Source organism: Polychytrium aggregatum (genome assembly GCF_025602895.1).
Source record: "Polychytrium aggregatum strain JEL109 chromosome Unknown BJ171scaffold_23, whole genome shotgun sequence".
NCBI lineage: Eukaryota > Fungi > Chytridiomycota > Chytridiomycetes > Polychytriales > Polychytrium > Polychytrium aggregatum.
In genome coordinates this window covers 472,505-488,884 of record NW_026516225.1, presented here as the reverse complement: position 1 = coordinate 488,884, position 16,380 = coordinate 472,505, and the positions used below count along the sequence as shown (strand labels likewise).

The 16,380-nt window shown below is 57.9% G+C and overlaps 5 protein-coding genes across 5 annotated transcripts; 4 read left to right on the top strand and 1 right to left on the bottom strand.

The window, feature by feature from the left end:
- The first annotated feature begins 258 nt into the window (after positions 1–258).
- On the top strand, positions 259–1,883 carry BJ171DRAFT_509392 (ribosomal protein L23/L15e core domain-containing protein). The gene is made up of 4 exons (XM_053111383.1): positions 259–323; positions 1,114–1,462; positions 1,560–1,629; positions 1,800–1,883. The coding sequence occupies exons 1-4, from the start codon at positions 311–313 to the stop codon at positions 1,812–1,814; spliced, it is 447 nt and encodes a 148-aa protein (XP_052965793.1). The 5' UTR covers positions 259–310; the 3' UTR covers positions 1,815–1,883.
- A 3,078-nt stretch (positions 1,884–4,961) lies between these two features.
- On the top strand, positions 4,962–7,086 carry BJ171DRAFT_509386 (concanavalin A-like lectin/glucanase domain-containing protein). The gene is made up of 3 exons (XM_053111382.1): positions 4,962–5,278; positions 5,613–5,986; positions 6,142–7,086. Exons 1-3 carry the CDS (start codon positions 5,036–5,038, stop codon positions 6,656–6,658), a joined length of 1,134 nt encoding a protein of 377 aa, XP_052965792.1. The 5' UTR covers positions 4,962–5,035; the 3' UTR covers positions 6,659–7,086.
- A 285-nt stretch (positions 7,087–7,371) lies between these two features.
- On the top strand, positions 7,372–11,319 carry BJ171DRAFT_509384 (Neurochondrin-domain-containing protein). Its single transcript, XM_053111381.1, has 10 exons — positions 7,372–7,688; positions 7,844–7,988; positions 8,124–8,257; positions 8,456–8,661; positions 8,808–9,464; positions 9,646–9,803; positions 9,995–10,293; positions 10,413–10,628; positions 10,860–10,949; positions 11,155–11,319. The coding sequence occupies exons 1-10, from the start codon at positions 7,472–7,474 to the stop codon at positions 11,229–11,231; spliced, it is 2,199 nt and encodes a 732-aa protein (XP_052965791.1). The 5' UTR covers positions 7,372–7,471; the 3' UTR covers positions 11,232–11,319.
- A 666-nt stretch (positions 11,320–11,985) lies between these two features.
- Positions 11,986–14,469, top strand: BJ171DRAFT_623263 (uncharacterized protein). Its single transcript, XM_053115459.1, has 5 exons — positions 11,986–12,118; positions 12,383–12,827; positions 12,933–13,126; positions 13,293–13,819; positions 13,912–14,469. The coding sequence occupies exons 1-5, from the start codon at positions 11,995–11,997 to the stop codon at positions 14,005–14,007; spliced, it is 1,386 nt and encodes a 461-aa protein (XP_052965790.1). The 5' UTR covers positions 11,986–11,994; the 3' UTR covers positions 14,008–14,469.
- On the bottom strand, positions 14,304–16,154 carry BJ171DRAFT_509380 (emp24/gp25L/p24 family/GOLD-domain-containing protein). The gene is made up of 5 exons (XM_053111380.1): positions 15,823–16,154; positions 15,296–15,425; positions 14,828–15,034; positions 14,574–14,680; positions 14,304–14,434 (listed from the first exon to the last, which is right to left on the bottom strand). Exons 1-5 carry the CDS (start codon positions 16,021–16,023, stop codon positions 14,423–14,425), a joined length of 657 nt encoding a protein of 218 aa, XP_052965789.1. The 5' UTR covers positions 16,024–16,154; the 3' UTR covers positions 14,304–14,422.
- Positions 16,155–16,380: the final 226 nt, after the last annotated feature.

Genomic DNA, 16,380 nt, shown 5'->3' with positions numbered 1-16,380 from the left:
ATCCGGGACGAGTGGCTGCGCATCTGGACAAGCTGCGCACATCGCCGCGGCCAATGGCGTCCCGTGGCGCACGAAATTTTCCGATTGGGCAGCTCCACGTGTGCATTTTTTCTCTCCTCGTCGCAAGCGAGACACAGCGAGACACAGCGAGACGCAGCGAGACGCGGTCACGGCTGCCGAGACGAGCGAGCGAGGAGCGCCCTGGCCGACAAAACACCTCGGTCTGGTCAGCCTTCCTTTCTCTCCCTTTCCACTTTCCCAATCTTTTGTGGTTTTGCGTATCCAAGAGGAGGAAATATCATCGTCAACAATGGCCCCCAAAGGTAACAGCGCCCCTCCCCCAAGACTCGCCCAGCGGAACTGTCGTCGAGGACCGTGCTGGCATATGCGTGGCCGAACCTGCTCTTCTGCACCGACTTTGTGTATCACGAGAGGACGATCGCCCAGACCTTGGAATCGCGGGGAGAGAGAGAGAGGAAAACGGCGTGGCCAGCAACACACTCGAACAGACCAGCAGAACGAAGCATGGATATTCAGCACACTGCAAATCAAGCTCTCTCGCTCGCAATCAGACTTCTCGTCGCTGGCATCGACTTGTGGACCGACATGCTTGCACATCGGGCAGATATCGCACACATCCGCTACCGTTGTCGTCGATGGGCCATGAGATTTGGCGAGGACAAGCTCGACCCCTCAAAAACGCAGTGTATAGAGCCTGGCATCTGTGGATCTACCGAGCTGCCGCTTGCCGCAATGCCAGCTGCGGGGCGACGCCAGACACTGCCAGGGCTGGACGGATGATGACGGAGCGGACAAACAACCAACGGCGCCCAATCAGTCAAGCGACTTGATAATCACGATGAATAGTTGACACAGCGGCGGTCCGGGGCTATTACGGCGACCGCCGGCTGTGATACGATGCAGCACGCACACACATGTCAAGCCAGGCGCCTGCTTGTCGGGCCTTGATCAGCGGCCTCGACTTCCCTCGCCCACCAACCTTGCTGCTGGCGATCGTCCTCTCTTTTTCTCTCGGTGGACTGAGTGTGGTGCAAGCGGTGCCAGTGGTGCAATATCCTAACGTGTCTCACCAATGTCTTGTCTGTCATCCAGCTTCCGTCGCCCCCGCCAAGAAGGCCGCTGCTGCCAAGAAGGCTGCCCTCAAGGGTACCAATGGAAAGAGTGTCAAGAAGGTCCGCACCTCGGTCCACTTCCACCTTCCCAAGACCCTCCGTCTTGCCCGCTCCCCCAAGTACCTCCGCCGCTCGGTCCCCAGCATCAGCTCCTTCGACCAGTACAGAATCGTCCGCTTCCCTCTGAACACTGAGTCTGCCATGAAGAAGATCGAGGACCACAACACCCTCGTTTTCATCTGCGACGTCCGCGCCAACAAGCGCCAGATCAAGGATGCTGTCAAGAAGCTCTACGATGTCGAGGCCAGCAAGATCAACACTCTCATCCGGTAAGCGTCCTCGGCCAGTCTGTGGGCTGTGCGTGCTGCCGAGGATCTCAATGATTGCGCGCGAGCTTACTCTGCTTCTACGTTGATTTGCATCCAGCCCCGATGGTACCAAGAAGGCCTACGTTCGCCTCGCTGCCGACGTCGATGCTTTGGATGTTGCCAACAAGGTAATTGCGTCTGCAAGAGTGCACATGGTTGATTCGGCATTTGCTGGTGGCGACTGTGCTGTAGATCCAATCGGATCGGATCGAATCGGTCTCCTCGGCCTTTGAGGTCCCCCAGTTCCAGCAACCGCTGACACTAACTCGTCCTCGCTCTCCCCACCCAACCTCAACAGATTGGCTTCATCTGAACCACTAGATCTTTTAGGCGGTTTTTATGAAGTGATGTATATTTCAATAAAAGCTTGGGGAAACTAAAACGCGTCCAAAAGCAAAACGGCGGGACACTCTTTCTGGGTCAGGGATGTTGCTGTTTTCTGGGTCCCGAATGCACACCGTCTATCGGCCACCATGACCAAGTGGGTCCACGGCGCCTGGCCGCGAGCGACTCGTTCAGCCAGACTACCGGGATAGTCGAGAATCCACAGCAGCTGTCCAGATCAGATGGTCGTATGCATGCACATTCCTGCATCGCGATATCAATGCCAGTCCATCATCGCCACAGGATATGGGCCAAGTGCAATCAAGAGCATATCGTCTGCGATGCCTGCTCTCCGGCTAGCTCGATCCGGCCACAATCCAACTGGTTTTCCCAATCCATCGATGCCGCTCGTTGGCGAGCGGTTTCATTGTATTTCAAAGCAGGCCGCGCGAAGTATACACTGATCTGGAGAGCTGGCAATGAGGACAATCGTCGGGCGAAGGAAGCGGAGGGAAGAATGAAAATGAGGGAGGTATCTGTCCTCAGAGAAGGAGGGGAAGTGTCGGAGAGGGAGAGGGGAAGAGGATTGTATGAGGGGAGGGATAAGGATCAAGGCACGCGGTGCCCGTGAGGTATAGACCGAGGGACGACGACTATGGCACAGCTTCGATTGCCGCTGCGAATCGGCTCAGAGGGTGAACCAGAACTCGCCGCCCTGAGAGGCGCCAGCGGTCTTGGTCTGGGACGGGTTGAGCGGGTTCAGTGAGAGGCAGGTGTTGGATGCCGTGTGCCAAGACCAGAAATGTGTCAAATGCCAACCGTATGATCAATACCAAACACATGATCACCACCAAGCACATGATCCGGATAAAGATGGGAGCCAGGCCTCCCGCTCAGAACCAGGCACTCGTGCGTATTGGTATGTGGGCGGAGTCGGGGCGCCGGGCGACCACTGGGCAGCGGGCATACCTGGGGGAAACCAGCGCAAGGGTTGTTGTGGGTGCACAGACCTGTGAAGCGAGCGGATGCAGAGCAGAGCGGCAGTGTCAGAGACGCTGTGAGCCAGGCAATGTGATGGTGAAGAAGCGAAATGAACCGCGGGGGGGGGGACGCGAATTGCTGAGTCCGTGGAGGGAGGGGAGAATCGGCCCCTTGGGAGAAAGCGGAGGAGGGAGGTGGAGCTTCACGAGGCAGGCGCGGACCAAGTGATCGAGGGGGGGGGAGACGGAGCCCAGGAGCAATGGTGATGCCGCGGTCTCGATGAGGATCAGATCCGAATGAGAGCCGAGCAAAGTGATCGCCGACGATTGGTGCACTATCACCAGCGGATCTGCTGTGCACCAAAACCGTCTCGGAGCATGGGCACGAGCGGCCTCGGTGTGTATGTACCAAGCAAGCCGTTGGCGGAAATGGGATCGGCGACAAAACCCTTGGAAGCGCCGGGAATCGATGTCTTGACGCTGGCTTGGGGAGCCGCAGGGGCCGGCTGAGCTGGCAAGGCAAGGGTAGATTTGAACATGGGGCACTTTGAGGGATCGAGGTCAGCAGCATGGTGGTGCTCCTTGACCAACAGCGGGGGAGCAGCGACGCCGTCTGTATATTTGGAGCGAATGGCAGACGAGGATAGGCGACAGATCAGCCCGTGGGACACAGGATCACAAACGGATTCGCAGACGGATTCTCGGCGATCAGAGAGAGAAAACCACCCGCTGGTGATGACAAGAGTGCGCGAGCTGCCAGCGAGGCATCCAAAGGATGATGGGGGCAGCGGGAGGAGCTACACTGGCGGCGGCGGCGGTGGTGGTGGTGGTGGCCGAGGATTGCGGCCCTGAGCCGCCAGCCGAGCAAAAACTCTGGAGTTGCAGCGACAGAGATGGCGCACCTGGCTTGAAGTCCATGTGGAGAGGGCAGCCGAATCGAGCAGACATGGCGGGAGCAGGAGACTGGAGGCAGGAGCTGGGATGGGGACGAGAGAGGACAAGTTCGATGCGGCAACCCGAGGCGGCGAAGAAAAGATTCGGGCGGTCGGTAATAAGGTGACGGGGGATGAGCGGCTGTGAGACCAGGGCGGGCGAAGGTGTGGAACGAGCAAAGACGAGGGGGAGGGGGGCCTTGCTGTGGTGCGCGCGACCCAGGGGAAGTGACTGGCTGGCGGGCGGCAGGCGCTCCGAACGGGACAAAAGACGAATGGTAGGGTAGGGAGGACAGAGGGGCGATGGTGGTGGGATTGGGTTGAAGAGTTGAATATGCAGTTGGGTAGGATTGGAGAATATGTCTAATTGAATTGTATATGCAGTTGGAGTGGAGTGGAGCGGAGCATATGTATAATTGAATTGTATATGCAGTTGAATTGGAGTGGATGGGTTAACTACAGTTGGACATATTGCTGGGCATGCACCAGCCTGGATTGTTGTGGGCTTGGACGGAAACGGCGAATGGGCATCCGGAGTTGGATACAGAGCAAAGGCAGCGAGCCAGAGAGCGAGAGCCCACTCTGGCGAAGGACAGAATGCACAGAGGGCACACCGGCCCACAAGACACACACTGGCACACTGGCACACTGGACACACTGGCACAGAAGCAACTCAAGCACCAACTCAAGCACCAACTCAAGCACCCACTCAAGAACCAACACAAGAACCAACACAAGCAGCCGGCTCAGCAGACACAGCCACCGCATCCCGATTCGGAAGGGGAGGCTCGGGTCACGGGATCTGCACGATGCCCTGCGCAGCGATTCTGCTGCGCATGTGCCACACGCGCACAGAGCGCGCACCAACACGACCCGCGCCCCGGACTGACTCACGCCCAATGGCGCGCGCAGACGCGCCGCGGGGCACCGCGTGCGCGGCGACTCGGTCGCGACACACACAGCAACACCCGATATAGCGCGCCACGGCGACAGCATATCCCGCCACAGAGACATTGCATCCAGCCACAGCGACAGTTCGATCTGCCAATATATTGTGCGCCCACACACACACGCGGTTGCGCGCAGCAGGCAGCCATAAACAGACACAAACAGTTGGCCGCCCCACAGCCCGCCGCCCCCGCGCCTCGCCCTTGCGCCTCTGCTGTGTCTCGTCCTCGCCCTTGGCCGCCCTCGGGCTGCTTCACCCGTGCTCTTGCCTTCGCTCCTCTTTCCCTTTCGCTTCCATCCAGCCGACCCTCACCCCGTCCCTCGACTTTGGCCTCCGTCTTTGCGCCGATATGCAGCTCTCTTGGCTCCCAAAGGCCGCCCTCCTCGCCGGCCTGGCCTCGGCCGTTGCCGCCGACAGCAGCAACAGCACCAGCGCCAGCTCCAGCGGCGCAAACTGCATCACCATCCGCCACAACTTCAACAACACCAATCGCATCGCCTCTGTTGCTGCCGGCAACCAAATCTTTCCCCCTCCTGGCCTGGACTACACCGCCTATGACTGGACCATCGACTATGGCATGAACAACATCTTTGTAAGTCCCGCTTCATCACCCTGCATCATCGTGGCGACTCTGTCTTGGCTCGATGCGCTGCTCTCCCTTTGGTCCAGCTTGGCTCTACTCACTCCCCGCTGCACTCATTCATTCGCCCCGATCTGTGATCCGACATTGCATCGCCTTGCCACCACATACGAACCCTCGATCCACCCAATCTGCAATGCATCACATCAACAAATCATTGCACCCACGAACCCACCGCCCGCTGCGATCCCGGCCGCACTCATAACTGTCTCTCGGCCGCACCCGCAACTGTCTCCCGGACCCCTTCTGGGTGTTCTCCGCGACTGGACGCCGCCCCGTCGTTCAGTTCGGCGCCACTGGCGGTGTCATGATCAAGCTCAACAGCACCAAAGCGCTTTCTGGGGGCGACATGCTCTATCCTGGTGGCCGCATGTCGACCACCCGCCAGATGCTCTACGGCCGCTTCTCGGCCAAGATCAAGTGCTCGGCCGTGGCCGGCGTTCTCACCACCTTCATCACCATGTCTCAAGTCAAGGACGAGATCGACTGGGAGATGATCGGTGCCCAGCCCACCCAGGGCCAGAGCAATGTCTTTTACAAGGGCATTCAGGAGTTTGGCAAGTTTGGCGGAGTCCACACCATCCCTCAGGCTCCTCAGGTCAGCCCGACCTTCAGCGATTACCACGTCTTTACAATTGACTGGAAGCCCGATTCTATCACGTAAGTCTGCGCCGATCGAGCCATCCGATGCAAAGAAATCGACCACCAGGTCCGATCGCTCACTGGCCGCTGCCGCCCTCCACCCCTTGCACGTCCCCCACATCACAACCTTGCCTCATCCATCGGTTTTTCTGCCCACACTCCCGCATATTTAGTTGGTTGATCGACAACGTCGTCGTTCGAACCTACTCGATCAACGATCCCCTTGCCTTATCGTCGACCCTTGAAGCCAGCACTCCCTACGCCGGCCAGCCTTGGTTCCCCAACACCCCGTCGCTTATCCAGTTTAGTGTTTGGGATGGCGGTGACAGCTCGACCAGCGGTGTTTCGACCTGGGCTGGTGGCCCCGTCAGTGCCTCCAAGTGTGGAACCAACTTTGAGAACTGCGCGGCCATCTACGAGTGGGTTGATATCCAGTGTTACGATGGCCAAGGCAACGAAGTGGCTGCTTGGCCGCCAAACACCCTTCCCAACGGCAAGGACGGCACCGGTCCCGCCTGGGGCTCGTCGGCAATCAACACCGCCGTCGGTGCTCCTCCTCCGTCCGTCGTCCAGGCTGTCTCGCAGAACAAGACCACGGCTTCAAGCAAGTCGGCAGGTGCTCATGTTTCGGCCAGTGGCCTTGCCCTTGGACTTGCGGCCCTGCTGGCTGTGTTCTCCCAGGCTCTCTGAGCACCCGATGCCGCCACGTAGTGTCCTCCTGCGCGCCGACCATTTGCACCGACGCTCAGCCCTGGTTGTCCAGCTGGTCTTCGAGCCACGGTGAAGTTTCGTTTTGTGCTATGGCTGCTCCTCCCTTCCACCCTCATTGTATACAAGGCTGTGACTCTGGTGCATAGCGCCTTGCACCTGCTTGGTTCATCTGCCGCTCTCGTGTATTTACCGATGCTGACTACCGATGCATCCAATCGTATTCTGTCTTGCTTGGCTCTTTGGTTGCTCTTCCTTTTCATTTTTTTTTTTTTTTGTTATTTTGCTCCACGCCACTGCGTGCACGGCTCCTCTTCCCGTCGCTGTCCATGTCACTCAGTCGTCTCTATGCCAGACATCTCTCAAGCACGCTATTTTTGCGACGAATACAGCGGGGCCCTTCTCGGAAACAGCTTGCTCGCCTGCAAGGCTTCTGTCGGTGTGGTGCGGCGTTAACGAGGCGCTGTGGGTGATTGCGATAGCTCCTCTGGGGGCGAGCACCATCGACACGGACGCATCGTTCGGGCCTATGCACCCTCTGCCCCAGCATTGCTGCTGTTTGTTCCAGCACCGCCGTTTCCGGGCTCTGGTTTCGGGCTCAGTGTTCTGTTCGCCCCGACATGGAAGCTGCGCCTCACCACCGATCCCATTCATGCCACTTTTCTGGCTCGGCCCGATCGCTTCGTGCTTCCCATCTCGATCACACCACGATCGCTGGCATCCACATCCCCGAGCCCCGCGGCATCCATCTTTCCACTCTCGGTCCTGCGGTTCTCTCCACAGACGCCGACACCCATGCTTAACCCGGCTGCGGGCCCTCAGCTCGAGCGCTGTCTCAAGATCTTGAATCCTGCCTCCAACTCCAGGGACGAGGATGTCTTTGTGGCCCTGATGCTCATCCCAAAGCTGCTTGCCGACATCGGCGATCGTCCAGACGAACTGGGCGAGCTAATGTCGCTGATCTACAACAATATGAACTTTCAGTTTCTCTCGAGGCTGCTGCTGACGACCGGTAAGCCCGTCTCTTGCCGGCCGACAAGCCCCGAAGCCCACGGCACTGCTCACTGGAGATCTTGTTTCTCCTGGCATCTGACTCTTGCTTCTCTGTGCGATTTCTTATCCGCTCGGCATGGGCCGGGACGCCATGGCTGCGGCTTGACATCTCAGAATCCTCCGAGCAGCTCCCAAGCAACATGCTGCATGCCGTGGCGGTTCACATCGTCTCCTGTCTCGTTGGCTATGAGTCGCTTGTCGATCGCCCAGAGATTGCATCGATGGCCCCTCTGCTTGTCAAAGTGGTATCGTCGCCAAGGTAAACGGCCTTGCGCCATGCTCACCGCACCCGATGATCCGAAGCGAATCTGGAAACGGGAGCCGGATGTGATCGCTGACTCGCTTCCGCCTGTACATTGGTCTTGATCAAACCCACCTCTCCCTCTCTCCGCAGCGATGAGAATTCGGTCAAGCAAACCGCTCTGCAGTCGCTCTACCGCCTCGTCAGTCACCCCCCAGGTGCTCGAGAGCTCTTGGCTCGAAACTCGATGCTGGAGTTGGTCGATAACCTCACTTCGGATTCAGCAGGTACGCCGTCGAGGACCGATTTCGGCCAATGCGGCACTGGGATGCGATGGAACTGAATGGAACTGAATGGAACTGAGTGAACTGATCACCTGGGCGGGCGGGATGGCAAGTTCGCTGGACAGTGCCGGCTCTATGCTTGGTGCTGGTCCGATCGATTGGCTCCATCGCTGATCTGTTGCGTGACCCTTCCCCGACCAGAGGAACTGAGGCGGCTCAAGCTCCAGTCGCTGGAGCGTTGCTTCCAGACCTTCTACGAACAAGAGCCCGGCACGATCGACGTCGCCGTCGCCAAGCCCGTTTTCGATGCCGTCCTGGACGAGCTTGCAGCTGCTTTTGAAAGGGACAAGACCAAGTGGACCATGGAGTACTTTCAGCTCTGCATCCGAGTGCTCTCGGTCTGGCAGGTGAGCGATACCAGAGGATACGAAGCGACACGGACCCTCCAATGGCTTGGGACGTCAAGGTCGTCCACGCTTCTGGACTTATGCAATCCTATGACTCCTCTCTTTCACTCCCTGGCCGATCGATCGACCGCTTCGGCCCATGCAAGATTGTCAGCCAGGCGACACCAAGGCAGCAGAACAACTGGTCGGTGCGCTTGCGATCTGCCTTATCCGACATGCTCAGCAGCAAGCTCGGTCGTCAGCAGCGGGATCTCGCACTGGTCTGCTGCTCAATGATGCTGCGGCTCTATGGGAGCGACTGGCTGTTGGCTAAGAGCATCCAGCCCACCGAGAGCCAGAGCGCAAAGGGCAAATCGACGGCCAAGGTTCACAGTTATGCCCAGTTTGCTGCCTTGCTGATCCACCTGTCCTGCGCCGAAATCCGAGTGCTGCTCGACGACTTGAACACAGATGCATCCGAGCTCGCTGGCCAAGAGCTGGCTAATCTTGAGTCCAAGTTTAAGCCCGAGCCTGGATCCGAGTCCGAGTCTGAGTCTGACGATAAGGCCGCATCGGCGAGGCAGACGGCCAGCGTCTTTGCCAAGGAAGAGTACTTCCAGAGGCAGCACGATCGAGTTGAAACCGTCCTGCCCGTGTGCTTTGAAATCCTCGAGTGCTTCATCCAGCATCTCTCCGCGGCCGACCAAGACGCATCGGTCTCTGGCAGCGGCAGCCCTGGGCTCAGCCATGATCAGCTTCTTTCCATCAGAAGCGCAATGAAAGAGACGTTTGTAGCCGTGATGGCATTCTTGTCAGATCAGTGGGTACGTCGGCAGTAGTCTGATTCGAGACTGAGGACAGTGTTGGCCGAGCACGGTGGTGCCTCCTTGCTTCACCAAGCAAGTGTTATATGCATTCGTGGGGCCAGCACGCGGCGCATCCAGATGCATAAATAACCAACTCCTTTCCCCCGTTCCCATCGAAACGACCCGAACGTATCTCAAGAATGAGTACCTGCAAAGCGGCCGTCAAGCAGTTCTGGACAACACCGCCACAGTCTTCAGCTTGCGAGCCATGTCATCCTGGCTGGCTGAAGAAACAAGCTCGACGGTATCGGAGATTCTCTCTGTGATCCCAATGTTTGTCGAGGTCGGGAAGCGTCAGTAAGTGCCCTGCAGCTCTGTTCATTGGCGGGAAGGAAGCTGGTGGGTGACCAGCAGAGTGCATGATACTGGAGCTGCGAACGAAATGGCCGTCTGCGCGGACTCGTCAAGTCTCATATGGATGGCATATCGCGAACCAATGCGATGCTCGGCCGATCTCCACTGACATCCGCACACCTCGGCTTCCCCAGGCTTGCGACGATCGACATCCACCCACTCGATTTTCTCGGGCCAGCTCTGCTCGAGGTCCTCACCGAGAAAGAGGCATGCGACTCCTTTGTGGAGTGTCGTGGCCACGCCGTCGTTGCCAGTAGAATCATTGAAATCCTTGCCGATCCGCATGTGCAAGCCAAGCAGACCGAGCTTCTGAACGTGCTCATCCACACAGTCATCACAAGCGGGTCGGTCGTGTCGAGCGATCCAGATACCTTTGCGGCACTCTTTGACGCCTGTGCACGCGCATCCAGTCGAATCCGTCTGGACGGAGCAGGTAATTGAATGCTCGATATGATCTGCCCAGCCTGGCGAGCGCTTCATCTACATACGCTATTGCTGCGGGCTAATGCCACATCTATGTTCCCTGTGTGTGTGCTGAACCTGCGTCTCTAGCGAGCCACCAGGATGTTCTCCAAGCAGGAGCGATTTCGACGCTCTATGCGCTTGTGCTTTGCAACGCCACCGAGGAAGCTGTTCACAACCTCGCTGGGTCGGAGCTACTTTCGTTTGCCGTGGCCTTTATCGGCTTCATGGCCGAGCGGGCCACTTCTCAGGACAAAGGCGAGCAATGGGAAGAGTCTCAAGAACTGTGGCTGTTGACACTCAACGGTAGGATACATCCATACTCATGCCCATCCCTGCAGCACTCACTTCGCATGAACACCAATACTTTCCGTCGGCTGTTGGCATATGTGGCCTATATGGCCTGTATGGCCTGTGTGATCTTCGCGGCTCGGTGATTTCGAATACTCGTCGCTCGCCAGACACCTTGCCAGACACATTGCCGCGCTCTGGACGAGCTCATTGCTGACCAGTCTCCACTTCTTCCTCTGTCACCAGCATGCGCTACATGTGTGAAAAAGTCACAGCAATTCAAGGCCGCCCTATCGCCGGTGTCCGGCTTCCGTACCACTTTGAACACACTCAAGGGTGGGTACCGATTGCATGTTGCGTGCTGCAGATGAGCCCTCACGGCATTGTGATGGGTATGCGCCCCCATATCTGGCGGCAGCTCGCATGCCAACCTGACAAACCAGCCCACGGATCGTGGCTGGCATTTTGCACCAACGACAGCATACAATGCTCACGCACATTGCTCTACTCTTCGCACTGTCTGGATGTCATAACACTGCAGCGTGCCGAGCGAGTCTTGATCTTGACGATCAGCGGAACATCGATTTGCTGTTGACTCTCTCATCAAGGCAGTCTTAGTGCCGCCGAAGGAGGCAAGCCCTTACACTCAGCGCCATCGGTGCCACAGAGTGTCCCGAAATCAAATATACATCTGGCTTGGCCACGACTTGTTCATCGTCGCAGTGGCTGAGACAGCATATGGTGATCGCTCGCAACGATGGACAGGAGGCGAAGGGGAATCGGCGTGAGCACCTGAGCCCCAAAGTGGATCATCTGGAACTCTAAGACATGAGCAGCACCCGGCCATGGCAGCGCACAAGGCCATCTCTCTGCAGTAGTAGGCGCCAGCCACTCAGTCTCTCACTGCAGCATTCCAGTTTCCCTTGTGTGAGCCATCTCTTGGTCAGTCGAGTCCAATCATGTTGGAGACCCACACTCCCAGCCACATTGGTGTCGCCTCGCCCTTGAGGGATCTTTTGTATCTGCCTGGCGGGTACAGCGTGCATCGGGGATTTTACCGTTTACTCCTTGCCATCGCTCTTCTCCCCTTGAATAGTGTGCTGTCGTGATGGCCGAGCTCGCCCCACCCGAAATCATAGGAGCCGAAGACGGCAGCACCAATGCCGATGTCTCAGCCGCAGCGCTCTCAGGGCTGCAGTCTCACTCCAACGGCAACCTGACCGTCAGTGCAATCGAGTCGCTCGCACCCTCTCGGGGACGAGGCCTTGAATCCCGCAAATCAACTGCACCCGGCAACAACGACGAGTCGCGAGTGTCCCATCCGGAGCTCAGCATGGGCATCTTTGGAGGACCAGCGCCGCCAACCGATCCGCTCGCAGGAATGTCGGGCAAGGAGCGGCGTCTCGCCCAGCGCAGAATCCTGGCCGAAGACCCCGAATGGAACCTGTCGCCCGTCCCAAAGCTCAGCGATTTGTGCATCAAGGCAATCGTGACCAACTTTGAGAGTAAGCGCGTGGGAACGAGCGTCGACGGCGGGATGACTGCTCTCTCAGGGTTGCGGGGAAGGGGAGCCACCTGCGGCTGCCTTCGAAGCCGACGGAATACTCGAGCGACATGAGCGACAAGCACTCAGCGTGAAAAGCGGTTCAGTAGGGACAGTCGCCCCCAGAGGGCTTGCACCATTCACTTGAATACTCGACTTCATCGCCAATCGGCTTGCATGCCAGACTAACGAATGCTGCTGCGGTCTCGCTCACTCCGCCTGCTAGAGAGGCCCATCATCAACGGAATCCCGTCCAAACATCGCGAACGGGTCCTATCGTCCATCTCGACCGAGCTGCCGCTTACGATCGTGACGCCGCTGATCCCCGAGCAGCTGTATTGGAAGCGGCGCGCCGTTGCCAACTTCAAAAACTGCGATCCCAAGCAGCACGGGGGCTCGTGGAAACAGCTCTTTTGCGAGCTTCATCTCCAGACAATTATCGAGTCGTACTCACCAAAGAAAGGCCGGGGCAGCGATGAGTGGGATGTCTTCCTGGCCACCGTCCGGCTCCTATCGCCATGCATCAACAAACTCGTCATCAAGCAGCTCAGACCCACGGAGCCAGCGGAAGGAACTGTCGTCAAAGCCACGGATCCACCTCCTGACCACCTGGATCTCCAGACAATGGTGTCGAGTCTGCCGCAACTGCGCGACCTGAGCATCTACTATGGGTGAGCGCCGTGGAGGCTGGGGTTGATCGAATGTGCATTCTATTGGCACTTCTCACATGGACTCTGGTTGATTGATGGCGCTTCTGACTCGTTGCTTCGGCTCAGGATTCGGGACTGCAACATCGATTTCAACTGGTCGTTCTTTGGCATGACCCTCAATGACTGCGTCTTGCTGACCAACGTCCTCAAGGCCAATAACACCCTGACCTCGCTCAGGATCCAGAGCAGCTCTGTCGATGACGATCGATGCAGGCTGATCTCGAATGCACTCCTGACCAACAAGGCTCTGAAAACGCTCGGTGAGCAATGCTTGCGCACCACTCAAGGGCCTGGCGTTGAGGACAATGTCGTTGCCGGACATCCACGCCTCATTGTTGGCGATCCTGAACATGCTTCCTATGGCAGTTGAGCCTGGCTCGGACTGCCTCTAACACTGTATGGCCCTTCATCTCGCCTACTCCCCAGATCTTTCGCACAACAAGATCGGGGACAGCGGTGCCCGAGCACTCGCCAAAGTGTTATCCGTGCAAACGACCGTCCTGGCTGACCTCAATCTCTCGAACAACAAGGTTGGCCGGCAGGGCGCCTACTGTCTGGGCAAGGCACTCGCCACTAACAAGACGCTGCAGCATCTGAGGCTACGGATGAACTACATCGGAGACACAGGCGGTGCCCAGCTCTGCGGCGAGCTGCGAAAGAACGACACCCTCGTCAGCGTCGACCTATGCGGCAACAACCTCGGCGCCGAGACCGTCCGTGCCCTTTGCGCCCTTTTGGAGAAAAACGGGAGGCAGTTGGCGTCTCTGGATTTATCCTGCAATAAGCTCGGCCTGTTTCCATCGGCCACGACCATCTTTGCAGCTTCGGCGGCACCCGCTGTTGCCTCGGCTGCTGCGGCTGGGACCAGCGCTCCGGGAAACTTTGGAGACGACGCCAAGAAGGAAGTCGATACCGCGGGCAAAGCGCTCTTTGAAGCCATTAGCCAAAACAAGGTAGGTGCCGATGGTCTGCTGGATGAAGGGCGCTGCAGGGGTGAGGGCCCATTGCGGCAGCACACTCACTGCGATCTGATGCTGCTCTCCAGTACGTCACCTTCTTTGATATCCGCGTCACGGACCTTTCACAGGAGTACTCTGTGGCGATCCAAGGCATCATTGCCGAGAACATGCAGGCTCTCTGAGGACAACCTGGCGGCGACTCTACTGCCAAGGGCAAGGGGCGCCGAGTTGAAGTGGGCGGCAACGATGCAAGCGTGGCGAGTTGCAATCGATCTTCTTCGCATCTCCGGAGAGCCAGGGCTCCATCACACATCCGAAGGCGCCTGCAGTATCCACGGAGCGGCCCATGGCCAAGAGAAGGTGCTTGGCGATCCTCGCGGTCCTCCTGGGGAAAGGGCGAGGAGGGCCATGTACTCTGATTATATCGCCACGGCAGGTTTCCTCCGGCATTTTTCAGCACAGTGGTTGAATGCGTGATAAAGCCGTGGTGAGCACATCGCTCCATATCGGAATATATTGAGTTGCTGGCTATCTATATCATGAAGCATGCACTTCAGAGTGACGCCGACGCGGGGATCGCTGCTTGCTGTCTGTCGCTCAAATGAGTTTCTAAAGCAATGAGCCAGCCGATTGAATGGCGTATGGATGAGCGACGAGAGTATAGCAACAGAGACTACCGGCAGCCACTGATCAATCCGCTGATCAATCTGCTGATCATGACAATTTGATCAACTCTGCCGGCCCTTACCTTGGATTCGAAGAACTTTTTCAGGTACCAGATTTGCCAGCCGCCCACGGCGAACATGAAGACCAGGGAGACAATGCTGAGCCATTTGACGCGATCGTTGGTGGATTCTTTTTGAAATCAAAGCGGGCAGGGTCAGTGGGCATTGTCAAGGTTGCAAATCCCGCGTGCTGCATCACACAATAGGGATGAGGTCGTCCGCCAGTAATCCTTGGTCCAAGGAGACATCAAGAAAGACCAGCCATCTCTACACCCACCGTTAATGTCGCGCATTTGGGCTTCGAGGGATTGGAGCTGATCAAGCTCGCCGACCATCTCGTTCATCATGTTCTCCAGACGCTTGAGCTCGAGCTCGTGGGGCTTCAGGTTCTCGTTTTCTTTCATGGCCGAGTAGTCTGTGGCCTCGGCGCCGGTATCAACATGGAGCTGGATCGTCTTCTTGTACTGGGGACCAGGGTGGATACCTGGCAGGACCCGATCAGGGACAAGCCACGGTTTGATCAGCAAATACACGAAGCGTGATAAGGGCTGCAGAGCGCCAGGACAGCTGCAGAGCGGCAGTACAGCTGCTGATGCCATGGCCCAGTATCGCGCATGGAGATGGACTCGGGTCGGCAAGGCAGCTGCTGCCCACCGTCCGCGGAAGCCCATGGTATCCGTTTGCTGGATGACCATCTTCGAGCGAGCAAGCACATCACGAATGGGTGCACAGCGGCGATACACACCAGGCTCGAGGACGTTGGTGAAACAGAACTTGACTTCAGCATAGGCGTGGGTGGTGAAAGAGAACTTTTGGATGCCAGAGGCCGATCGCTTGGAGAAATACTTGTTGGATGCATCACTGGTATCAATGATCTATATTTCGAGAGGAGGATGCTCTGGTCAATCGGTGGCGGGCAGCTTTGACGAGCGTCTCGTTTTCTTTGCCGTTGGATCGTTGGATCTTTGGCACAGGGCGCACTGGCCTCATACACCCAGCGACAAGGTCGAGCGTTTGGCGTACTGGTCTTGATCTGGGCCGGGCTGTATGAGGATCAGCCAATCCCTTGCTCGTCGCTCAAGATGCTCCGGATGCCGCCCGAGGACCACCAACTGGATCGTGATTGATGCTGCAGAGCACTGGGGCAACGACGGCCATCAAGGACGGCAGTAACCGTGGGGCGTCTCCGAGCGATCCGAAAGCAAGGGCGAGCCGAGATGGCCGCGACCAACAACCGCAGAACAGCTTGGCCAGACACATGGCGCAACTCACCTCAATGTTGACCTGCTGGGCATAGGGGCTCTCGCCGACATCGACCGATCCCACCACAAGGACGTCCTTGCCCATGTACTGGCCAAGGCAGTGGCGAGACTGCTCCTCCTGGCCATGCGGCTCGGCATACAGCTCGAACTTGACTGCCGACACACAGGCCACGAGCAGAGCCAGGGTTGTCCACAGGCGAAGCATCATCATGGTTTGGCCAGCAACAGTCCCGAACAGACAGAGAGAGAGAGAGGCAAGAGCAGGCGGGTGCGGCGGACTTGCTGCCTTCGTTCACGACAGGGAGAAAAGAAAAGCGGCTCTGGAGATGGGCCTCGTTGGCGAGCACTTCTGACCAGAGGGGCGGGCGAACGCCTGGCCGCTGCTGATTTGCTGGGGCAGGATCACGTGTCAAGTTAGCCGGGACGGCTGGCAGCTGCGCACATGGAAGGCGGGACGCGGGATTGGCGACGAAGCAGCGACAGCACCAAACGACAAACGACAAACGACAAACGACAAACGACACACGACACACGACACACGACAAACGACAAACGACAGACGACGGTC

What these genes read in the sequence shown, in the direction of transcription:
- BJ171DRAFT_509392 (XM_053111383.1), top strand. An exon ending in AAGATCAACACTCTCATCCG is followed by an intron (nt 1,463 to 1,559) that starts GTAAGCGTCCTC and finishes ATTTGCATCCAG; the next exon opens with CCCCGATGGTACCAAGAAGG.
- BJ171DRAFT_509384 (XM_053111381.1), top strand. Translation starts at nt 7,472, where the DNA reads ATGCTTAACCCGGCTGCGGGCCCTCAGCTCGAGCGCTGTCTCAAGATC. An exon ending in GAGTGCTCTCGGTCTGGCAG is followed by an intron (nt 8,662 to 8,807) that starts GTGAGCGATACC and finishes GGCCCATGCAAG; the next exon opens with ATTGTCAGCCAGGCGACACC. An exon ending in CATTCTTGTCAGATCAGTGG is followed by an intron (nt 9,465 to 9,645) that starts GTACGTCGGCAG and finishes ACGTATCTCAAG; the next exon opens with AATGAGTACCTGCAAAGCGG.
- BJ171DRAFT_509380 (XM_053111380.1), bottom strand. Translation starts at nt 16,023, where the DNA reads ATGATGATGCTTCGCCTGTGGACAACCCTGGCTCTGCTCGTGGCCTGT. An exon ending in CACCAACGTCCTCGAGCCTG is followed by an intron (nt 15,035 to 15,295) that starts GTGTGTATCGCC and finishes GGGTCCTGCCAG; the next exon opens with GTATCCACCCTGGTCCCCAG. An exon ending in CCAAATGCGCGACATTAACG is followed by an intron (nt 14,681 to 14,827) that starts GTGGGTGTAGAG and finishes GATTTCAAAAAG; the next exon opens with AATCCACCAACGATCGCGTC.
- BJ171DRAFT_509386 (XM_053111382.1), top strand. Translation starts at nt 5,036, where the DNA reads ATGCAGCTCTCTTGGCTCCCAAAGGCCGCCCTCCTCGCCGGCCTGGCC. An exon ending in ATGGCATGAACAACATCTTT is followed by an intron (nt 5,279 to 5,612) that starts GTAAGTCCCGCT and finishes CCCGTCGTTCAG; the next exon opens with TTCGGCGCCACTGGCGGTGT. An exon ending in TGGAAGCCCGATTCTATCAC is followed by an intron (nt 5,987 to 6,141) that starts GTAAGTCTGCGC and finishes CCGCATATTTAG; the next exon opens with TTGGTTGATCGACAACGTCG.
- BJ171DRAFT_623263 (XM_053115459.1), top strand. Translation starts at nt 11,995, where the DNA reads ATGTCGGGCAAGGAGCGGCGTCTCGCCCAGCGCAGAATCCTGGCCGAA. An exon ending in CAAGGCTCTGAAAACGCTCG is followed by an intron (nt 13,127 to 13,292) that starts GTGAGCAATGCT and finishes CCTACTCCCCAG; the next exon opens with ATCTTTCGCACAACAAGATC. An exon ending in AAGCCATTAGCCAAAACAAG is followed by an intron (nt 13,820 to 13,911) that starts GTAGGTGCCGAT and finishes GCTGCTCTCCAG; the next exon opens with TACGTCACCTTCTTTGATAT.